At 40.9% G+C, this 23,777-nt stretch overlaps 1 protein-coding gene across 15 annotated transcripts in view; it reads left to right on the plus strand.

Moving 5' to 3' along the window:
* rapgef2b (Rap guanine nucleotide exchange factor 2b) overlaps positions 1 to 23,777 on the plus strand; it is a 104,938-nt gene that overhangs the window by 67,058 nt on the left and 14,103 nt on the right. For 11 of the 15 annotated variants that reach the window (XM_085284494.1, XM_085284496.1, XM_085284547.1 and 8 more), the window contains 8 exons: positions 13,012 to 13,143; positions 17,872 to 18,049; positions 20,314 to 20,450; positions 21,254 to 21,412; positions 21,921 to 22,073; positions 22,353 to 22,517; positions 22,813 to 22,920; positions 23,002 to 23,205. In XM_085284494.1, coding sequence (XP_085140620.1) covers positions 13,012 to 13,143; positions 17,872 to 18,049; positions 20,314 to 20,450; positions 21,254 to 21,412; positions 21,921 to 22,073; positions 22,353 to 22,517; positions 22,813 to 22,920; positions 23,002 to 23,205 — 1,236 coding nt within the window. Of the gene's footprint in view, positions 1 to 4,962; positions 5,628 to 13,011; positions 13,144 to 17,871; positions 18,050 to 20,313; positions 20,451 to 21,253; positions 21,413 to 21,920; positions 22,074 to 22,352; positions 22,518 to 22,812; positions 22,921 to 23,001; positions 23,206 to 23,777 lie in introns of those variants that run through there. The other 4 variants (XM_085284572.1, XM_085284581.1, XM_085284598.1 and 1 more) reach the window with 3 other exon arrangements.

Below are 23,777 nucleotides of genomic sequence, written 5' to 3' on the forward strand. Positions count from 1 at the left end.
GTATCTGACTCTGCACACTTTCCAGCAATTTAAAGTATGAAGCCGGTTTTAAATCCTGACATAATGACCATGTGTCTCATTAAGGTTCTATTAACTAGTCATTGTGCACTCTTCCCTCTAACTCATCAACAGATTGAAATTGTTAGGATAGTTTTCACAGTGAAGGTAGTTGTACAAATGTGATTTGTATCATCTGCTACAGTTTGCAGGTCTACTGAAGATCTCACGGTAAATTCTCAGCCCAATTAACGTCAGTGTCAGCCAGATTGTTTGTCCATCATATTGGTATAGACTGAAATATCTTAACTGCTCTTGGATGGATTGTTTTGGAAAAATGTGCAAACATTGATGGTCTCCATAGAAGGAATATTGATAGTCTTTTCTTATGACTAAATACTTCCAAAGCTAATCGGATTCCTGTCAGCTTCATCTTTGTTTGGCCAGTGCCAGTCACCGCATTTTGCAGGGATGTTTGATAAGATAGTGGGAGTTTAACAGCCCTGCGCCAACACCTTGGTCTTGGTCATGTTCCTTCTACTCATTTCTAAACAGTGTTTGTGGTGTGGCAGAATTCATTGTCCCTGGAGAAACAAGTTTGACGTCATTGCCATCAGGGTGTGAGCTTGGTCTGCAAAGGCTTTATGATGTTATAGACTGTCAAGTTAATATCCACATGAATGCCAGTCCATCCATCTGATCCATCCTATCCAGGTGAACACTGATTGATTTGAATATTTTTGCTAATTGGTACATAAAGACCCTATGAATATCTTGAATTTAGCTGATCCTAATAGCGTTGTATGCTGCATTTGGGATTTTACTGATAATGAGTTGATGGTGTCCATCAGTTGTTAATTGTATAGTTTTAGCTTTTCAGGTGCATTTGAACTTTTGTGGTTAAAGATTTCCTTTTCTTTCCACTGATTAAGAATGAGTCGACACATGCAGTTGTAACTGTGACACTAAAACCACATAATTCGGCTCGCTCCGACAGCATTCAGTGCTAACGACTTCCAGTTCATTCGCTTCTACAGTCAGTCGTTAACTTGATCCGGAAACCTCTAGTCACTGATCTACCTGTCACTCATTTGGAAACTATCTCACTTTGTTGCTTATTCTCTGAAAACATGTCTTTTGATTCACTTTTCCTATTTATGCACCTTGTAGCAGGTGCACGGGCACAACAGATGTTATGCCCCTGTGAACCTACAAGTGTAATCTTTCAGATGTGCCTGGTTGCCTGAGTTTCTGTCAAATTATTTTCAGAGCAGCGTGGAGGTGATAACAGCTTGAAAAATGAAATGATCCCTCGGGCTGTAGCAAGTATGAAAATGGAGTCTCTTTATTAGATCATCTTTTGCGTTCTAACAAAGTTATTTAGAGCCAGCGTAATGGGACTGGCATCAAGGATTAATGCGCTGTGTTCTCTCTACACGTGGGGTTACAAATTCACCGAACAAGGTTAGAGACAGATCAATAAATCAAAGTATGTTGAGTTTGATCCTCTAATGGCCACTGTGTGTCTTCCACAAAGTGCTGATGTATAAGGTGTCTGTGGCTGATTGATCCTATGGAGTTTTTTTTTAGTCATCTTATGAGCATAACAGCAAGTTGTTGTTTTTTTTTGTTTGTTTTTTTAGTTCAAATAAATCAATTAAGACAAGTATACATTAACAGGTGTAGTACTTAAGTAAGATGTCTGTTTCAGATTTTTCTAGAGCATCAAGGGTGTCCTAAAGACAATGCATCATACACACAGTAATCTGTTAAAAAGAATAACTCCTGTCATATTTATTGTTCTGATTTTTTTTTTCTGATAAAAAAAATATAAGTTTGTGTGCATTAAAGGAGGTTAGTGGTCTGTGGTGACAACCTTCAATTCACTGTGTGCCAGTAAATCAGGTTAATAAAGTTTTTTTTTTTTTAACTTCTTGGGTGGGCAACTCCTCCACAACTAGGATTTACTGTGGGATCAGCTGAGTGGACAGAAATGTCTGTGAAATCCTCCATTGCTCAGTCATCTGCAATACCAGTGATGTTGTTTTATCCATGTGTCTTCAATCTGCTTTCAACTATCCCAAAAGAAAGATCATGAGGTGATGACATTAAAGTTTGAGTAACTACAGCTCAGTCATGCAGTGCTGGTTGGTTTGATTTTGTGCATGTATGTCTGGGATTTGGCAAAGAAAGGCATTTTTCTCTTGCATTATTTTTTTCTTACATGTTGCTGTAATACTGAACAATTTGATCCTGCTTTGCTGGTGCCAAGAAAATGCTTGATTTATGAGTGCCTTATGCTGCTATCGCCATTGAAATACTTGGCTGTGCATGTGTGTCATGTCTATGCAGGGGTGTTTGATCCAGCAGTGTAATGAGTTTTTTAGTGCCCTAATGCCACATATCAGCAGGCACAACACAATCACATGGCCTTTCCCTATAAATGCATGGAACAATTGAAGCCTGACTGGGTTCACAGGCGGTTTACAAATGGCAGATGAGGCCCCTCACCCACCTCGTGCATTTAGCACACACTGCAATTGAGATCAAGTTCATTACTGGTGTTTCAAGTAGCATTTTTCATGTCACTCTGACAATCTCCCAAGATCGATGCTCACCTGCCTCTTTCCCTTTACCTTGAGCTTGTGATTAGTCACTAAAAAAATGATTAATTGGCTTGTTTGTTCCTTTAAATGAGCTTGCTATGAAAGCTTTAAACAAGGGGGGCTGGGCAGGAGGGTCTGATATTCCCCAGACGCAACCACGTTGCCGAGGTGATGTAATGATGCCCTGGTCCTCCCCCCGCCGGCAATTGTTGGAGACATTAATGACTGGGCTGCACAGCCAAGCACCTGAGCTTTTTGGTTGTTTTGATACATTACATCATTGCTCCGGGGCAGGAGAGGTGATGTCATACCGGGTCTCCAGCTTCCCTCCCCCTCTCCGCCTCCCACTCACATCCCCATTGCTTTGACTGGAGCAGCTCCAAAACCAGCGTGTAGTACGCTGCTTTCTAAGCATTGTCTGAAGCGGAGCAGCCAGACTCTTTACTAAAAGGCTACAGCATCAGCTATCTGCATACATGAAAAAATAATGTGTCAGTGGTTTTATTGGATTAGTTATTGTTTCATTTTCAAATGTTCATCAGTCTTTGTCAGAAATTAAGTTTATATTGCACGGGCTTTACAAATGGTTGTTTGCACCATTTAGATCCATCTTAAGTATGAGGCTCTAAAATCATATTATGATTCCTGCTTATGGATGTGAATAATATAGAGCTGGAGCAAAGCACTGCTTCATTTTTGATTCATTTGTGATGCTATGAAATGCCAAAGATACTGCCTGTCACAGCTTCTGCATGATACCTGCAGGTTATGTTTTGTGTTTTGGCCACAGTCCAGAACCAAAAAATACACATTATATTAAAGTGAAGTTAAAAAAAAGTGCAAAAAAGGTTCACCGTTTTTAGTTAATGTGCCTAAAAATAAATTTGTTAGTAATATTTCTCGTTTCATGTTGTGTAACAAAGTGATGCATTGATGCCGAAAGGGAACTGATTCATCCTCCTCCAGCAGTTTTGCAAAATGCTAAAAAACAGACAGTGGTGACAAAATGACTGAGACCTGCAACAATGCAGGAATATGATAACTGAACAATGACCAAAAGAATAAATGATAATAAATGGTATATCTACTATTCGAGATTCTATGTGATTTTATAGTTTAATCTGCTGTTGAGTATAGATAACGTGTAAACAGACACGACTCTTCTTTTAATGTTTTGTGCTCTGCGTGTTGTTTCTAAGCTTAATTCCTGGTTGTTTTGTGGCGAGTAGCAAGCTGGCCTGTAGTTTGTTGCCTTTGGTTTTGCTGTCTAAATCCTCATTGTTCCCTGTGGTGCAGTTTCTGTCATTGTGTAGTCCTCCTCATATCTCAGTCTGTCAGCAGACCTCTATATATATATATATATATATATATATATATAGAGAGAGAGAGAGAGCCTTCTATTTATCCAGTATCTAGAGTCTCCACAGGCATGGCCTCCCACCTGAACACACACATATAAGAAGTACTTTTCTTCCTCTCAGAAAGCAAAATGTAATGTTGTGTGTTTGATTGGTGATGCTGCTGCTCGCTGTAGTACAGCTGAGTGAAGTGGAAGAGTCTATTGCCACTTTTCTATTTTATGCACTCTCTCCCCTCCCTGCCTCCATTTCAGCATGTCTTGCTGCCTCCGTCGCCACAGCAACTGAAGGCCCTAGAGGGTGTGTAGCGGGCTGGATGGGTAGATGAGTGGGTGGGTGCAGGGGGCTCGTGCTCACCCAGTTGCTATGGCTATTCCAGCTGAGTGACAGTGTGACATCATTGCTGCCAGTCTGTGTTCCTGCAGTGAGCCCCCTGTGAATGCTTTCACCTCTCCGGAGAAGCAATGCTACTGTTTCCTCTCTTTCCATATTTTACTCTCACACTCAGGAGGAAGTGCTGCCATCTCTCCACCCAGGAAATGGCTTTCCTTTTTCCGTTTCTATGCCAACAAGCTCCAGCCATGGTCTGGTGCTGAAGTGAGGGATAATGGCATTATTCCACTGTGCTCTTCTCTACCAACCAATTCTTCATCCCTCTGTTTCCCTCTACCTCTTTTTACCTTTTGGACTTATCGCCTTCCTCCCACTTCTCAGCTGTGTATCACCTTCTATCTCTCCTTGGACATTGCTTTTCATCCATCTTCCTCATTTTTATTTAATCATCCACCCTCTTCTATCTCTCTATCAGAGCTGAGGTGTTGTAAGTCCTCCAGATGAGCACAGCCATAGTGGCTGCTCTGACAGCATCACTCTCAGGCAGGGAGGAGGTCCTTATCCCCCCACCCCCCCTTCCTCTTCTTCCTCCACCACCACCACCTCCCTCCCCTTCCTCCACCACCACTGACACACATACACACATCCCCCTGCTCCCGTTACAAACAAACCGCTGGGTTTAACGTACAGTACCTCAGCGGAGGCTGCAGGCGTCTCGGTCTTCAAATAATCTAATGGTGCATAAAGGCGTGCGTGTGTGTTTTCGCGTGTGTCGCTTTACTTTCGCGAGAGGGAGGGAGAAGGAGATAGAGAGGGAAGGAAGGCGGAGGGAGTAAACGTGAGTGAAAGTGTTGTCAGCCATTTTTCCCATCTTTTCCCCTGTTTCTGCGTTCTTATCGCGCGCCGCTGCTCTCCGCTTGGAGATGTGATTGTCAATTGCGCGGAGAGAAGACGCTGGCTGTTTTTCTTCGCTTGGATAAAAGGATTTTCCCCCTCTGTCCTCCTTCTCCTTTTCGGTGATTTTAAGATATTTCTGTTGGAAGAAGCGGGGTGGCTGGAATAAACGCAGAAGGTGGTGTCGGTTTGGAGTGTCAAATCAGGCCAAGGAACAGCGGATACTCCCAAAACTGACAAGCCGCCGCCTCCTTCCAGGGAGACGGCGCAGCTGAGGGAGGGGAAAGGGCAGGTCGCTTTGGATGAAAATGAGGGTCTATGCTGTAGCATAGAGCAGGTCCGGGATGTTAGATTTTAGCCCGGTGAACATTTTTTCATTATGAAACCATTAGCAGCATCAGACAGCAATGGAGTCCCGAGCCAGCAAGATAAAACCCCGGTAAGTAGCCTATCGACTTGCAGCGTTTTTTTCTCCATCTTTTTTTCTGTCTCTCGCCCTCATTTATGACCCCGTAGATATGATTACCGGCCGTATAATGGATGCGCATCAGATTTCTATCGAGCCTGCACAAGATGAATGAACGCAGGGCAGACCAAGGACGCATCAGAAACCCGAATCACAAGCTGATTATTGCCCCGTCGAGCCTCCGATGTGTGTCAGTGTGTTGTACTAGAAACGGCCGCCATGTGCTTGCTGTCACTTACGCGCGCAGACACGCGCACAACTGCGTGAATCTTACATTATCGATCTGCCAGGACATTAGAGTAAAATATTCTAAAAATAAAAAATCAGAGCGAGGTCAGTAATGGTTCAGTGCCACGTTGTACCCACGAAGGCCCTTGAACAGTAGCCCTTATTTTCCTGTGGTCAAACACGAACACATCGTTGCAGATGTAGCCTGTGTCTGTGTTTTAATGACCGACACATCTTTCTCATCACGTTTAACGACGCAGTGGACGTGAAGAATAATCGTAAGTCGCTAAAGTGAAATTAGCTTTGCCAGGTATTATTTGCATCGGAGATACAAGCAGTGAATCCTGAATCCCGGGTGTATTTTTTTTTTCTTCCCTTTTCTGGGAGATGATGTCATGTGTTCAGAGAGCTCCCCTAAATTCAGTTAGTCCACCTTTTAGGCTCCAGGAGCTGTTACAGCCGGGTCGCATTACAGAGACTGATGCACGATGAGTTATTTTAAAGCATAAAATGGTTAATTCAGCCCGAGAACACACAGAAAGGATGTTGGGTGTTTTTAATTGCGCCCCCCCCCCCTCTCTCCCTCCCTCCCTCCCTTATTACCTCGGTAAAGTTGCTTCTAGTTTGAACCACCGGCTTCTTGCTGGTGGCGCTGTCCGTGGTGCTGGAAGCAGCCGGTAGCTCCAGCAGACACTGGAGGCCTGAGCAGATAGATCGACTGTCAGCACCGCTGGCATCACTCACACATCGCGACCGCACACATCCATTCACACACATACAGAGACAAGGCCGTAAATCACACTGATGGACGTTTCCTGGTTTGCAGAGCACAGATGCTTAACGAAAAATCACCTTAATATTCCTATAATAGACATGGACATGTCACCCTAGATGAGATGGCTCATCTTCTTCCCTCTCAGTTTATGCTGCTTCCCTCAGGGACGCCTGTAGGTGACCAAGGCCCTAACAATACTCATATGAAGTTGTTTATACAAGATCGATCCCCCCCCCCCCCCCCCCCCCCTCAAAAAAAATGTGGCATATTAAACATCTTCTTTCCCCCCCCCCCCCCCCCTATTGCAACTATCCATCTGCAGATCCTTAAAGCTTATGTCATTTTGAAGTCTTACCTATAGCTACACTGTCATTTTAATAGGATATAAGCCAATACAATGCATACACAGTATAGCACCTTATGGCTGCCGTGCCTTTTAGCACTTTTCCATATTTTAATGATTGGCACATATATTTAGGCCTATACTCTTCTTTCTTTTTTTTTTTAAATCTCTCCAAATAAACATGTTCATTGTCACTTCAGTCATTGCATATAAATTAATTTTGAGAGAATAAATTGACTAATTTCCCAGAAATCTAGCAAACACCACAGAGCATAAAAATAGTGCTTTACACACTTATGATCTTAAATCATTTATTATAGGATTGCTGTAATCACTGTTAATGAGGAAGGGGCCAAACAGCTGTCAAGTAGCACATAATTCTAATTAAAGCATTGTTGCTGGCAGGATAGAAGAATTTCAAGTGCAAAAACATGTTTAGAGTCTGGAGCGCATCGCACTTACTTGTCTAACCGAAAACTTAGACAAATTATACAGACAATTAAGTAAGTTAACAAAAGCGCAAGAATGGAAAATTACAGAAAGTAGACTGCAGTAATCGTGATCATCTTCATCATCTGTATCTTACTCTTTTTCTTCCAATTTTCAGACTAATTGTTGTTAATTTAATTGTATTCCTTTTCACAAGCTCTGAAAAGATCTTTAGCTTTGGTATCAAACTTGCCCTTATCTCTTCTTACTGTCTTACCCCCTTCATTTGACTTTTGTTTTCTTATGTTCTTAGCAAACAAATGAAGGCTTGTGTAAATAGTCCCTTATCCCAGCAGGAAACCCACCAAATAAAAGCCACTAGATCGTATTACAGCAATCACACTATCATCACCATTGCTTATCTTTCCCATGAAAACGTATGGTTTCATTTATCTTTATTGCAACAAGTTACATGCTAACTAATAGTTCATGTTGAATTCTTGTGCTTTGAAGAGGCTTTATGGCTGGATCTTTTGGTGATGGAAGAATAGCATTTCTCATTCACAAAATTTGAGAGAAAAAATTGATTTCCACGGATTGAAAAGCAATATCCAAACGTTTTGTCAGATAATACGTTGTGCCTTTATTCATCTTGAATGTCAATAAAAAAAAAAAAAGCTTGGTCTTTTTTTCTTTTCTTTTTTTACTTTTCGTAAAGAAAAAACATTTTTTTTTTAGAAGTGTAATATTGCACTTCGGCAAAAAAACCTTTCACAGTGTTTGACATTTGGTAAAAAATTATTCCAATGACAATATAGTGGATTGCCTCATTGTAGGTAATATTTTCTCCCTATCTAACTGCTGACTTGTGTGTTACTGACTGGTGGAGCTGTATCTGGGGAAGGGAAAGCACAGAGAGCATATCAAACCCATTTAATCGGACACCCTGCCCAAAGGATTTTAATCTCTTGATCCGCGAGGCTCAGGAAAGCGAGAAGCTGCCACTATGGTCAGGGAAAACTCTGGGATGTGCCTGTTGCCTCTTAGGCATCCAGGTTTTCCATTTTGTAACAAGCAGAGAAAGTTTTAAATCCCATGTCAAATGTATAAAGGAGCAGCACAGCTTCAAGCTATTTCACCAGCAGAAAATCAGAAATGAATCATAAAAAAATCCCTGTGTTTTTGTTTTTGTTTTTTGTTGTTTTTTTGGTTTGTTTGTTTGTTTTTTGTCCAAAATTTAAACCCAACCACTGAAATTTGTTTTCAGTGGAAGTTAAAATCTGCATTTTCCATTGTGGCAGTCTGGTGACCCTCTAGAACGGAAGTCTAGTGTAGCAGCAGTGATTCACTCCCAGCATATAAAGGCAGTAATGAGATTGAGAGCCAGCCAGGGTTTCCACCCAGCAATCTAGGTCATTAGGTCTGCAGTGTAATTTAAGGAGCACCACATCTGCTCACATGTAGGCAGAGTTCAGTGTTGTGGCTCGAGCATTAGAGCGACGCTTAATCCTCCTGTGACAGCTGATTGTACGTATTTTCGGCTCGCGCTTCTGCAGAGTTCACTTCATTTGTTTGCCAGAGAACAGTGAATGTGGAGCACAGAAAGCCCTATATACAGTAAGGTAGGAGAATAGAAACATTCACACTGTGGCAGATGTTTATTGTCACCAATATACACCAATTTAATAAACAATGTTTTACTATGGATTGTGCATATCCGTTGGGGTTAACAACCCATGTATGTACAATACCGTATCATCATGCTGCTAATTGAAAATACTTAATGAGTCAGTCATTATTGTTGCTCTGTCATCCATCTTGGCCCAGTCTCGTGGATGCCATTGGGCCAAATAAGTCGATGGATCACATGCTTATGGACTGCATGGACCCTGGGTTATTGACTGACAGACAGCTGACCTAAATGAGTGTAGAGAAAGGATTAAGTGTTTATTATCCTTTCCCTTTATCCTGCTTTCTGGTCCTCCCTTTATCTCTGGGTCTTTCCAGGGGGAGGGGCTTGTGGTGTTCCCCTTTTTAAAGTGCATTATTATTATTTATTCATTCATTTATTTATTAATTTTTAATTCTCCTATAATTTATTTTTGGAGGAGGAGGAGGGGGGGCTTTTTTGCCTGGTTGTGGAAACCAGTTGGGATAATCATATCGACAAATCTTACATGGTCATTTTTGTTTGTACTCGCAGAAATGACAATATTCACGTAACCTCTGTGCACTCTCCCTAACTGTATGTTAAAAATATTTCCAGTTGCAGATTTTTTGTTATCTTTTAATAATCTGTATTTGTAAAGAATAGGGTTTAGATTTTTCTGTGTTTCCGTTACTGTAACAAAACCCAGAATGCATCAGAGCCCTTCCCACTAGTTTCTCGTTTCTCTGTGGTGCTCAGCCCTAAGTTTGTTTGTTTTTTCCTGCAAATTGTCTTTAGACATTTTAAAGCCTTTTTTTCCCCTCAAAAAAACCTAAACTTGTTCATATTTCAGGGACTGTTTTCAGGTGCAGAGCTGTCTGCATTTCAGTACTCCCGGAAATCAACTCAAAATAAAATGCAGTGCTGCTTTGTTAATGATAATGGAGCATGTAAGAGCAACAATGTACCTCACTGGTGTGTATTTGAGGCCAAGCTTTCCTCGCTTCCAGCTTTGCTGTAATCCCAGAGTACAAATTTCCTTTGGGATAAACGTGACGTTGATGGCAGGCCTCAAGGCTACATCACTCTAGCGAAAAATGTCTAAGCTTAAATATAAATTGCTAGAGCTCCAATATAACCTTATGTCTGAAATTTGTATTGCAACGAGTGACGTATTACGCCATAAAAGTCATCAAAAGGAAATGTGATGAGGCTTTATCATTACAGATACAAACAGACAAAAGAGATTCATCAGATAATATTTGTTCAGTAATATTGTGGAAGTCAGCTGGAGGCACTCAGGGTGAAGTCAACCAGACGAGGGAGTGAAAAAAAGCAGCCCAAGGCGGGATAGAGAGCCACTAGGCCCTCCGGTCGACCATTTTGGTTGGTGCAGCCAGCCAGATAATTAATCGTGATGGCAATCTTTGACACAGTGTAATCACATCACACCTCGGTGCCACAGGAGCAGCACTGTCTGGCTCTTGGTCTCTTGTCACTGACACATGAAGGCGCTTTGTGAATTGATATGTCTCAGGTTAAAATTTTTCACTCACAAAGGTCTCCAAATAACTTCCAAATCAGTTCAGTGCTCCAACATATTCAAGCCCTTCAGTTTTATTGTGACTCTGCCTCATGAATGTTAAGAAGTCTTTTAGTCAAAACTAGTTTCTTCTATCTATCACACAACGATCATTCTGGCAGCAAAACACTTCCATTCTCAAAAACTCTTTCATTAAGCCGTAATGCAGATGAGCACTTCAGGAGCTGTGACGATGGATGTTTTCATTGAGTACATTCAAGAGCAGATGATGGCTCAGACCTATTTACTTGCAAATGAAGATCCCGAGATGCATTTCTATCCAATCTATTCCATTTGTCATCCAAGTGGGACTTCAAAGCTGATTTCCAAAATAATCTGAGGCAGAGATGTTATTTGCATCCCAAATTGGTGGATGGTGTTGATACCCAGACTTCTGAATTTCAGAGATGAGTTAACCTTTCATAGCTTAGAAACGAAGAGCTGAAAGCGTTGCTGGTCACCTATACGTCAGGATCTGTTAAAGGAAAGTTGTTGGTTTTTTTTCTTTAAAATTTCAAAGTCTCACCCTAATTCATCACCATTTATCAAAGCTGAGTAAAAACGTTTTTACTGTCAAGTGAGGAAACATTTGGGGGAAAAAAAAATCACTGAACATAAAAAATAAAAAAATCTTGTTTACTATCAAAATTTAAAACTCCAAACCCAATCTCAAGATGTTTAGATTTGGCTGATTTCCTGAGTGGAGCAGACTAGTTAAATCGGCCCACTTTGACTTTTCAGTTTAAAAATCTAATATTAATGCTCTGCCACAGCAAGAAGTGGAGTTGAAGCATGCCCCAGAGCTAACAGTCTCCCTGCAGAGTATCCGATGTATATTGGTAAATAAAACATTTAGCCATCAAATAGTCAAGTCTAGAGACACCACGAACCAGTTTATGCTGTTTGATTAAATCCATAATTCACCACTCTGACATTCTAGTCGGATTTGATGAGTGTGATTCAAACACATTTCATTTATTTCATTTGAAATAAATACAATGTGTACTTGACATCTACAGATGTCAAGCCACAAATGTTAGCTATGTTCTATGGGCTTCAGGTGGTCTATAATCAATGAGTATATCATACATTTTAACAACTGATCCATCAGGTTGGATTTTAAATGCATAGGACAGCAGTTGAACACTAATTATGTCAGTGTAATAATAATTTTCTGAGCTAATACCTGAATAATTTTATCTATAGAATTACAGAAACTTGCAGAAAAACTTTCAATAAATGGATCAAGATTCCAAAGTCCCAGGACATTAAACTGATAAGTTTAGGCCTTAAATCATTACCAATTATGGAAATTTGTGCTGCTGTGTTTGCTGTTGACTGTCTCCACTCTAACGCCACACATACAGAAACCATAGAGCATCTGCAGACTTCAAATAAACCTCTGAGTTGTAGCAGTTCAAACTGCTTCTTATTTTTAATTCATCTGATTCCTAAAACTTGAGCAGTGGGAGGATTTCGGATGTATTTTGCATTTTGGGGTCATTTCCATGGAGAAGCGGGTTGGCTCATTTACAATGTGGCTAATTACGGCTGGGCTTTCTAGCACTTTATACCGTATGAATTACTCAGAGGGGTTTTCCCCATTACTGCCCAGTATTCATTTAGTTTACTCAAGTTCGTAGTACCTTAATGAGGGTGTTTTCTTGATGTATGCAGGGCATGTTTGTTTTTTGCTGGTCTCAGGAAAGGAGCTCCTTTGCTGTATTTAAAACAATGATTATCTTATCGTTTAATCCCGAGTTTCTACTCCCTTTCAGTTTTGTAACCCATTTTCTTACATGCTTTTGTCTAATACGTGTAGTATTCTTCTAAAGTAAACCAAAGGATTTCAAAAATGAGACTTAAAAACTAAATATTTTTGACACATTCTGTAAATGTTGGGTTATTTAATTAAAATCTTTTTGGCTCTGCCTTTCCTTTACACAAAATGTATTATTAAAGGAAAGCTGAGCTCTTGTTTAAACTCTGATTAATATTTTTCTTGTGAAATAACTGCTTTGCTACGAAGAAGACGATAAACCCCTTTTTATTCATTAATGGGAACAAATTGAATGTTTTTCAGACTGCCTTCCAATTAAAATTAAAGTGGATATGTTATTGTTTTACAGCAGAAAGTCTGTCTTTGCTTATTATCAAATGAAGTGGGGAAACATAATTAAAAAATGAAGAAATAGAATAAAAGCTAAACCGCCTATTTTTAGACACACATGCTGCTAAGTCTGCATCCAATGTTTGGCAGTCAGCACGAGTGTTGGTGTGAATGACCAATAGCGGTTGCTGGGCTGGCTGATACTGACCATCTGTGTGTATGTTGTGTGTGTGTATGTGCAGCTCCCCGCAGACTTCAGCAGACTTCACCTGGCCGACGGCTTACACCCACAGGTGACCCACGTCTCCTCAAGCCACTCAGGATGTAGTATCACCAGCGACTCTGGAAGCAGCAGCCTGTCAGACATTTACCAGGTAAGTCCTCCCATCCCTGGTGCTGGATCCCCAGCTTGGACTCCCTTGGATAGCTAAGCAGGTGCATGGTAGTTTAACTAGTTAATGCAGCCATAGCTGAGCAAGAGGAAATCATAAAGATGCTAAAACATTTATCAGTCTAGCTAGGGCCTTTTTGGAATTACTGACAAAAGTTAGATAAGAAGAACACTACCACTCATGAGCATGCCATAAATATGAAGCTACAGCCAGTTAGTTTACCTGACTGCAGCCACGTAGACTTAATAAATAAGATGGATGAAATTTCCATGTCTCAAAAGTGGACAAGTTTAATATTTGCCTTCTTTACAAAGATCAGCTGGGGGTGATGACTGTTGCAAAGAGAAATCTGATTATATAGAAGTCTATGAAAGTCTACTTTTCACTTTATTTATGGCTTAGGTTAGCATTTTGTTAATCAGATAAAATTCTCAGTCTCCAGTTTCAAATCATATTTAATACAGTATCATGTTCATTTTGTGGATTACTTTACATCTAAAGTAAACAATAAATCAAGCTGGGCATACCTGTGATTGGCAAACCACTACCATAGAAACATGTCGTTTTATTGTGTCTGGTTTCTCAGTTACTGATGTGAACATAAATAGCAATGATCAAAATTTTCACTTTGAGACTTCATCACAGTGGCAAGGTCCATCTTTTATATTCAGTCTGTGTGGTAATAATAAACCAAATGTATAATGCATCAACTGCTAAGCATTAAAAGTGTAGCTGTTCCCCTCTGATCGGGACTGAGTTTGTTTCCTCTCCTTTGCAGTGTTTGTATTAACCTGACTAGTTTTCTGTTCACCTCATTAGACGAGGCAGACTTATCGTGTGTTTTCCTGCAGTTTCAATTAACAAATACTCATTGAGCTGGTTTGTTTCGACATAACCTTGTGATGAATTGTAAATAATGAGAAAAAACATTGATTTGCATGATTTGGGGTGTGTGTGTATATATATATATATGCTTCAGTGATCTAACATGTAACATAGCATTTAAAATCTGTGATATAGAACAAACTTTGACCTCATCTGAGACCAAGTCTTTATGGAAAAAATGGAAAAAACATATGCTTTTTGTGAAATGATGACTATACCTCTGGGAATGTGCATTAGTCTCATTAAGGAGGACTAATTTTCTTTGGAAGAATTTAAAGCCTTTTTTGCCAGACATGTTATAAGACACTAATGGGAGACTTTTGCTACGCAGCAGGGGATGAGCAGACAGGCTGCTGGCTGCAAGCAGGTGGTCCAGCCTACATCCTGACTCCAGCTCTGCCTTTCATCACCTCAAAGCAGAAGTACAGGACTCCCACAAAGCTGTGATATACAGTCTCATGTAATGAGGGCACTTGATGAGCATTTTTGTGCTAAAATATTAGCACGTGTAGGCCTCACATAATTTGTTTAGTGGTGTTGAGATATGTGTAACTTGATGAAGGATGGGCTCCCTCAACCCATCCTTCATCAAGGCCAATGCTTAATTTAGCAGTTTATAAATAACGTTATAAAGATCTGCACCAAAAGTGTTTGGTTTGCTTGCAATCCAACCCCCATCCACCCACCCTCACCAAGCCTTTTCAATTCTGCTGGGTAGTTATGAAAACATAATCAAAGTTAAACATTTGAACCCTTAAAACCCAATTCAAGTATGTGCACTCAACTGATTGTGGACGTGCCCCAAACTCTGCAACTAATCCGCTTAGCATAGTACACCCACCCCATTGGCTCCTAATTCTGTCACCTGCTGTGTGTCTGTAAATGTGTGTTATGTTTGTAAGCAGGATTGTGGCTGTGCTGTTTGCTTCGACTGACTGTGGTTGGTGTGCATCAGGGCACTCATTCAGTATGCTCAATACAAACAGTCTAATTGCATATGAGGGGTGTGTTATTGTGGAGCTCTGTGTGTGTATGTGTATATGTTTTGACCATGCTGTGGCTGGCTGGGGCAGGTTGAACAGGCTCTACTGTCCCCAGTCTGTGATCCTGGTCTTAGCACCATCTGCTAGCAGCTCTGTGGCGGCCTCTTGGTTTTTTTTTCCCTCTCAGTCTCTTTCTCCTCTCACTGAATCACAGACACTGTTCTGTTTTCTCTTGTTTTGTTTTTTTTATTCAGCCTCTATAATGTTTGGTTTAACTTCTACTCTGCTATTTGTAACTTTGGCTCAGAATACTGTATTTAAATTCCTTAGCTTCGATGACGAACCTCTTATATGCTTCATACGTGCTTCCTCTGTTTTAACCGTTTCAGCAATCAAAATGCTTCAGATACCTTCGAGTCAAAGTTTGGCTCTATTCTGTATTTCACTGTTATATTTGGACTGTTAGTTGGACACATTAGGCTATTTGAACCTGTCTCTTTTGGCTTAAGAAACTTGTATTTTCTGGCACTTTACAAGCAGAAGGTTTAATCAATCAGTCAATCAAGAGGATAATCATGAGATTACTCACTTCTGAATTTCTGGGATGTCTGTCAATCAGGCTTGAACAGACACATTCTATGGATGCTCCATCAGATTGTGATTTGGGAAGCTGTGGTTTTGAAGCTTTTGGATTTTTCTTTTTGTCTGCTTCTGTTGAAGTTCTTGAGCACTCTATGCTCTCTATCTTCTCCTAATCATTTCCTGGCTTAAGTGGAAATTGTTATATAAAGCAGTTGTTGGGCTTTTTTTGATATCCAGTCTACAAGAATCTCCTCATTTTTATCACAAACTTTTAGAAAATGAACACCATGCAGACATGCCTTTAATGTGGACAGAAAACACTGAAATTCTAACCATGAGTGCACAGCATGATTTCTAAGACTGTTGGTTTATGCAACATTGCTTTTTTATTATTAGATAAAGTTACACCCTGCATGTTTCAGAATAAAAAACATTTTAAATGTGCAGAACATCAGAAACAAGGAATGTTTGCAGTGCTCACTGGGGCTGGTGTTGAATAAATGGATCAGAGGATACTTCATAATTTACACTTGAGATCATGTGAAGTTGATGTTGGTGAAATATGCTTGTGTTAAACATTATTTTTACTGTACACATTTTTGCTGAGCATACTGGAGTCTAGATTCTGGATGGAGTACTGAATAGTCGAACCACCAGGCTATTCCACTGCTATCGCCACGTAATTCCCACGTCACTGCCAACATGGCGCACTGTTTGTATCTGAATAAATCATGAAATTGGTCCTTCAGAAGGACTTTGAAAGCATTGATCCAAGAATAGCCCTAATGAAATATTAACAACACCTGACTTGCCCACTGATTCTTAATGCGTTCTGCACATCTATGGATTTCTGATACATGCATGGCATGAAAAAAGGGCCGTGCATGAGCACAAAGGCAGCCGGGCCCTCTGTATTTAAATGCAATATGAAAGCATACACACGTTTGACAGCTGGCTATGAACTGATTGTTGTATATAACCTTGAGTTTCTAATGCTGTATTATGTGGGTTGTTAAGTGTTGTGAACCAGTCTAGTGTTTTTAAAGTACACTGGTCACATGATCCTCTGTAGTTTTATGCAAGAAGTTTTCCTCTGTACTGTGTTCTGCTCCATACCTAATCTGTGACTCTTCACTTTCATCGTGTTTGCAGGCTCCACCCACCAGGGTGTGGACCAGTGATGCCCAAACGGCCATTCAGACACTGAATCATTAAAGAGCCCTTTGCACATGGCGTTTGAGGAGAAATGACATAGGGTTTGTGAGAGAGACCAAGCACAGGGAGACTGAGCATTAAAAAATTAGAAGCAGACTGACAGTCTGGGAGATGAAGATGCGTCTATCTCTGGGATTTTGCGGACAGTTTGCAAAGGCAACCTATTCTTCTCTTTCTGTTAAGAGGTTTGAGATTGAGAACCGTATTTGGGTAAGAGGGTTCACTGTTGGGAGGTAGCAGAGCCGATGTTGTGTTGCCTTTTTTGTGACTGCTTTGACTTGCTCTTTAAATGGTTTTCATGTTGTGTGAGTGTGAACCAGGCAATCTGGCCCCTCTGTCATTTATAGAAATACTTTCTTTGATGATGGCAGATGAACTCCGCTGGTATCGCTCAGGCACAAGTAATTGCATTACGCTTGCTTCTCATCTTAGTTCATTTTCACGGCTTCGCACATATTTCATCTTCTGCTTTCAAAGAACAGGATCTGGCTGCGAGGCAGGCTGTGGCGTTTGCTGTGGGGGAGAAAAGAGGGGAGGAAAGTTGAGAGTTAATTAGCTTGTTACTATGCATAGCAGACTGTTTTGTATGCAGTGTTGACGCCTGTCTTTCTGCTACTGTACTGATTACCTCTTATCAGTTTCAAGAAATGGGTCAAATGTGCACAAAGGAATTTGTTTTTTGTGTCACAGCTGATTTTTTTTTCTTACTGTAAAATGACGTGTGTGTGTGTTGAATGTGCTGCTTAAAATGAAAAAATATTTCACTGGCTGTTTACAATGTGTTTACTCTGTCCCCGTTTGGACAGCTGACATGGGTGGGGATTTATTTTTCAAGCTTTTATCTGATAATTCAAAGCTTTCCCTGTAACGAGCATGGAGGTTGGTCATTCAGTGTGTCGCTAGTAGACTCTCGAACTCGAACAAGGAGCTGGATAGATGAACGCGTTTGGCCTTGTGGTGGCGGGATTGCTGATGTTGCACCGAGCCGCAGAGTCCCTGCTCGTGTTTATCATTGACTCATGGCTTACCTGTTGTTTCTTTCTAGGCCACAGAAAACGAACCAGGTGACATGGACCTGAGTGGCCTGCCAGAGACCGCTGTGGACTCTGAGGAGGACGACGATGAAGAGGACATCGAGCGAGCGTCCGACCCCCTCATGAGCCGGGACATTGTGCGGGACTGTCTGGAGAAGGACCCCATGGACAGGACCGATGATGACATAGGTGAGCACCCAACTAGGGATTGAATTTACTTGGCTCTTCATGACTATTCTGATCAATAGCACTAGTGTAAATATTCAACCGTGCAGTGTTCATTGTGAAAAAAATATCCTGCCTATTCTTGTGCATGCCTGAGAGTTCTATATTTGAAGACATCTTTAGAGAATGGTGTGAAAAATACCAATTTAAACAGAAGCCCCATTGTCCCATTTTTACATTAATTTATGCTTTATAAAAAGCCACTCCCTGCTTTCTTATTTAAATCGTCGCCATAAATTTACATTTATCTCAAGTCTGTGCTTCTCTCATGATCGAGGCTTTCGAGTAATTCTCAAAGCCCCATCAGGCTTGCAGTATCATAACTCTTAAGGCTACGATTCTTCTCAAATGAAAATGATAGGCATTGTTTTAAAAAAAAAAAAAAGTGTGCACACTCAGCTTAGCGGCAGATGTGGACTTGGGGAGGATGATACATTTGTGGACTGCGAGAGAGTAAGAACAAGTGCCAACCCCTCCCCCACTTCACTTATCTCCCTGCTGTACCCCCTCCCCTTGCCAGCAGGCTTTTCTAGGTCACGCTGGCACATCCTCTCGCCTCACCTCTCCCTGCGCATTAAACTTTTAGTGCTTCCGCAGCTTCTCACACGACGCTGTTGCCATGCCAAGCCCAGGTCAACCAGTACACCACACTGCTGCTGGTTGGTAGATGGCGTATAGAGGTGTGTTTTCTTTCTGTGAGCATCAGTGTAGGTGTGCTGCAGAAAGTCCTGCACCTTGTATTAAACCTAGCATGGGCATCTAGCACTTGCATCCAATCACATATTCAATAATGAGAAACTATACATTTGCACCAAATTCAGAATTCATTGTTTTCCAATCGTCATCATGAAATTTAGAGTTTTTGGTCTACAGTAGTGAGAAAATTTTTCAAAGGTCTGTATAGAGTCCAGGAAAAAAAGGCGGGGGTGTAATTAGCAGCCAGGTGCTGCTAATCAGAGGCACTTGATTGACTGATCATCAGCAAGTGTGAGCACCTCTGGAAAAGCAGAAATTTAGGTCGTTTGGTGGTCTGGAGGACTCAGGTGTGTGTCAACACAATTTTCCAAGGAATGAACGTCTCTGCAAATCCACCCGAAGGTCAGAATGTGCCAAGTGAAACTTTGAAGAATTATAAATGAATCCCAAGCACTGCATCTCAGACTATACAGGCCACAGTTAACATAAGAAAACTAAAGTTTGTGATAGTAAAAATACAAAAAGACTTAACAAGTATGGATTGTTTGTTACGAGGGGAAAACCTCTCGTTGCAACAAAAGCATGGCAGCACATCTTAGGTTAGGCTACAAGAGCTGTGCATAAACAGAAGCCAACAAACCTCGATGAACTAAAGAAATGTTGTAAAGAAGAGTGGGCCAAAATTCCTCCACAATGTCTTGAGAGACTGGTAGTCCTGCAGAAAAGGATGACTTCAAGTTACTGCTGCTGAAAGCAGTTCTACAAGCTACTGACTCATGGGGTGTGCTTAGTTTTTCACAGGCCTGCATGGAGTCATGGGAAAATGTTTTCTTTTTGGTTTTCTCCCACATGATTCTATATTACATCCTCTTTCATCTGTTGTTTCATAATGCCAGTCATACTAGCCATCATATGACATTTGGAACCTGTTTTTGTTTATGCATATAGATGTGGGGGGGTTTCTGCTGGGTTATATTGTAAGAACCACAAAACTATTTAAGTTAATTAAAACCTCTGCAAATGTAAAGGTTGAAAACATTGAATATTAGAAGACGGGGACAAATTTAATTGATTACTTTATGATAACAATAAAATATTCACATAAAGATCTGTTAAAAGCACATTGTGAAGGATGTACATGTCTGTTCATGGCTGGATGGAGATGTGTGAGGACAGTTGGCTGTAAGCCTGATCCTCCCTGACAGCACACCCACTATGATTTCACTTCTGGTTCATTGTCTTCAATAACTCCCTTAAGTCGCACAGAGGTCGTTGAGTGAATTGTCAGCAGTTTTCCTCGCTTGCCTTAAAGTTTTTATCAATAGAATTGATATTTGGCTTTGTCTTGTCCACATAATGATTTCTCCGTTGGCTTGATATAATTGTGGTGATGATCCATTTTGATGCTGGATTGAGGGCAGTGCAGACCTGCCAGGTGCACGCTACGCTGCCCGCCCTCTTTCTCTCCTCCAAGTGTCTCTTTGATGCCTTTCCTAAACTCCTCTGCTGTCTCTCCTTTGTTCCTCTCGCAGAGCAATTACTGGAGTTCATGCATCAACTGCCAGCATTTGCCAACATGACCATGTCAGTGAGGAGGGAACTCTGCGCTGTCATGGTTTTCGCTGTGGTCGAACGCGCCGGCACCATCGTTCTCAATGATGGAGAAGAGGTGTGTGTTGGTGCATACTCATGCACACGTAAATCCTGTCTTGTGATTGTTAAATTTAATTCATATATGTGTGCGTGCGTGCATGTGTGTGGGTACTGAACCTTAGTCTCACCTCTTCACACCAATGAATCTTTCTTCGTCCATTTGATATTTTTTCTGCTCTATTAAACTTGAATAGTGGGCATTGCTTATCGACGGGTCTTTCTAGGATCCTTTAGGCGTCCAAAGCAGGCCTCAGTTGTTTCATCTCTCTGTTCAGGACGCTGTTTCAGTGGCAGTTTGCTTCTTTCGATGTAATACAGCCATACAATAGGATGCCTTTAAGGCTAGCCACATTAGTAAATGTCCAGTCATAAATAATTTAAGGTTCATTGAGTGCATTGTTGCTGTCAGGGTTAAGGAAACCACAATGGCAGCTTTTCAGAAAATCCTGAAAATACTCTTATTATTGTTATTAAACCTAAATGTGCCCCTACTAATAATACTTTGAAACTCCTTTTTTCTTACTTAAGTCTTGTTTTTTTCCTGGGCAGCACCAACAGCCTCTTGCTTTTGCTGTATTCCTCTGAGGAAAATAAGAAACCATCTGTTAGTGCAACAGTCCCCTTGTAGTCGCTACATATGGTTCTTTTTGATAAATAACTTTGACTCATTAAAGGACACCAGCTGTTGGGAATGTTACTATACTGAAGTTAATCTGATGTGTGAAGCTGTTAGTGTATTAGTTTTTTGTTTTCTTTCTTTCTTTCTTTTTTATTTATTTATTTTTGATCTGACCTCTGTGATTGTTTTTATGGCTCCAGCTGGACTCATGGTCGGTGATCCTGAACGGTTCGGTGGAGGTGACGTACCCTGACAGCCGGACAGAAATCCTGTGCATGGGAAATAGTTTTGGGGTGTCACCAACCATGGAGAAAGAATACATGAAAGGTGTCATGAAGACCAAAGTAGACGACTGCCAGGTAAGAGCCTCACTTTAAGTACTCCTGCTCTAGGTGTTGGTCAAATGTATTGCCTGGGTTTACAGGTCAGTTTCTTCTGCATCATTTCCATGTGACAAACATGGGTACAAACCCTGCCATGTTCAGTTTTTAAATCCCACTGTGACCCACTTGTGCTGAAAGTGTTTGCACTCGTGACACCTAAAGTTGCTGCAGGCAATAGCATCCTTTTAAATGTGCGGAGCAGCTATTATGAAAGAAAATAGGCCAGCTCATGAAAAGAGGAAGATCATAAGGTTTTCTTCTAACTCTGAGCTAAAGTTGGTGGCTGGGGTGTAAAAAATTGTTCCCATTATCTTATTTTTATATATTCATTTGGTTGCTATGCCATCAGATGTTATAGGTTATATTACTTTAACACTTTATCTTCCAGTTATTGTGTTTGAATACTATTAAGCATATATAATTAATGTAAATTTACAAGTTTCTTTCAGTCACCCACTAATTTGAGTTTCTCTGTTGTGTCCAGTTTGTGTGTATAGCCCAGCAGGACTACTGCTGCATCCTCAACCAGGTGGAGAAGAACATGCAGAAGGTTGAGGAGGAAGGAGAAATTGTTATGGTGAAGGAACACCGTGAACTCGACCGCACCGGCACCAGGAAAGGGCACATTGTCATCAAGGTAACCATTAAAAATCAATTAATCTACGCTTCTTTAAATCCCATAATCTCAAAAAAAGAAGTCCATTAGATGATGGCCTTATTTCACACTTGATTTATGACCTCAGTAAACCCAGTGAGCCGTATGTACTTGATGCTAGTTTTAAGGCTTTTTAATAAAGCAGGAGTTCCATCTAGTACATGGTTCCATATAGAGTAAAGCAGGCTAGCATTTCAGTTGCAGTTGCAGTCATCTTAAGGATCTGCCACTCACTTGTAATGTCTTTCTGTTAAACATCAGGGCACACCGGAGCGTCTCACCATGCACCTCGTAGAGGAGCACTCAGTGGTGGACCCTACATACATCGAGGACTTCCTGTTGACCTACAGGACCTTCCTCTCAAGCCCCATGGTCGTGGGCAAGAAGCTCCTGGAGTGGTTCCACGACCCAAGTCTCAGGGACAAGGTATGATCAGCAGGACTCTGGTATATCTGTTCAGATACACTTTAGGCAGCTAGACTTTGTCCATTTACTCACAGACGTGGTGTAAATTTATCTTGTTTCACAGAATTCTGAAAGACTTGAATGTTCTTCAGACATGTTGGATTCACATACATAAAATCCTCAGACATACTTGACTTTTGAACTTGTATTTAATTAGTTGTCAGTAGGTTTAGAGTACAAACAGTTCTACACTCATTCCTCATGAAATCTTTGGACATGACTGAGTGTGTGCATGTCGATCATGTGATCTCTCCAGGTTACACGGGTAGTCTTGCTGTGGGTAAACAATCACTTCAATGACTTTGAAGGTGACCCTGCCATGACTCGCTTTCTGGAAGAGTTTGAAAACAATCTGGAAAAAGAAGTAAGTGTAAAATATAAAGAAATGTGGAAAAAATGTTTAATTCAGATTTCTAATTCATTTTCCTCATTGTGTTTCTTTAAGAAAATGTGTGGGCACCTAAGACTGTTAAACATAGCATGTGCTGCTAAAGCCAAGCCACGGCTGGTGACACTAACCAAGCCATCCAGGGACTCTCCACTGGCATTCAGCCTTCTCGGAGGTCAGGAGAAAGGTTTCCGCATCTTCATCGATGCTGTGGAGCCTGGAAGCAAAGCAGCAGAAGCTGGCCTTAAGCGTGGAGATCAAGTGAGTTGGTTCTCTCCCTCTTCTAACGTCACCAACATCATACACTTTAAATTTTGAGCAGAACATTTCCTGGTAGTGCGGTTTTTATTCAAAGCTCATTTAGCTGCAGAACACTTTTTCTCTGTAGGCTACAGCTGTGCAGACTAACACTTCAATTTTCCTGTTTAAGTAAATTTTTGTTGTGAAATTGGTTTTACATTTTGCTCTAACTAGCATTAAAAGGCCTCTTCTGAAAGTCTCAAATTGAACTTGCCAGTAGCTCTGGGCACCCTGTGTTGGCTTTTTTTCCTCACAACTTGACTGCTCAACTATTTTCACACTCTGCAGTCCTTAGGGCTTTAAGCAAAGTCCCTTAATCCTTGAAACCATCTTGAGAACGTCTGGATGCGAGTTAAGCCCTCTTGACTCCAAACATCCCCTGCAGCTGTTTCCTCAAAAGGAAGCAGAGAAACTGACATCCATAAGGAAACATTCTCTCTCTCATATATTCTTCATACTTTCTTTTTTATACAGCTGTAGTTAATGTCATCATTCACCCAGTACCTGCTCTTTCAGAGCTTTAGTATTAATCT

Source organism: Mchenga conophoros, linkage group LG2 (assembly GCF_057382185.1).
Source record: "Mchenga conophoros isolate Kocher_MC1m ecotype Shallow Benthic linkage group LG2, M_conophoros_male_GT1.1, whole genome shotgun sequence".
In the NCBI taxonomy this organism is placed as follows: Eukaryota; Metazoa; Chordata; class Actinopteri; order Cichliformes; family Cichlidae; genus Mchenga; species Mchenga conophoros.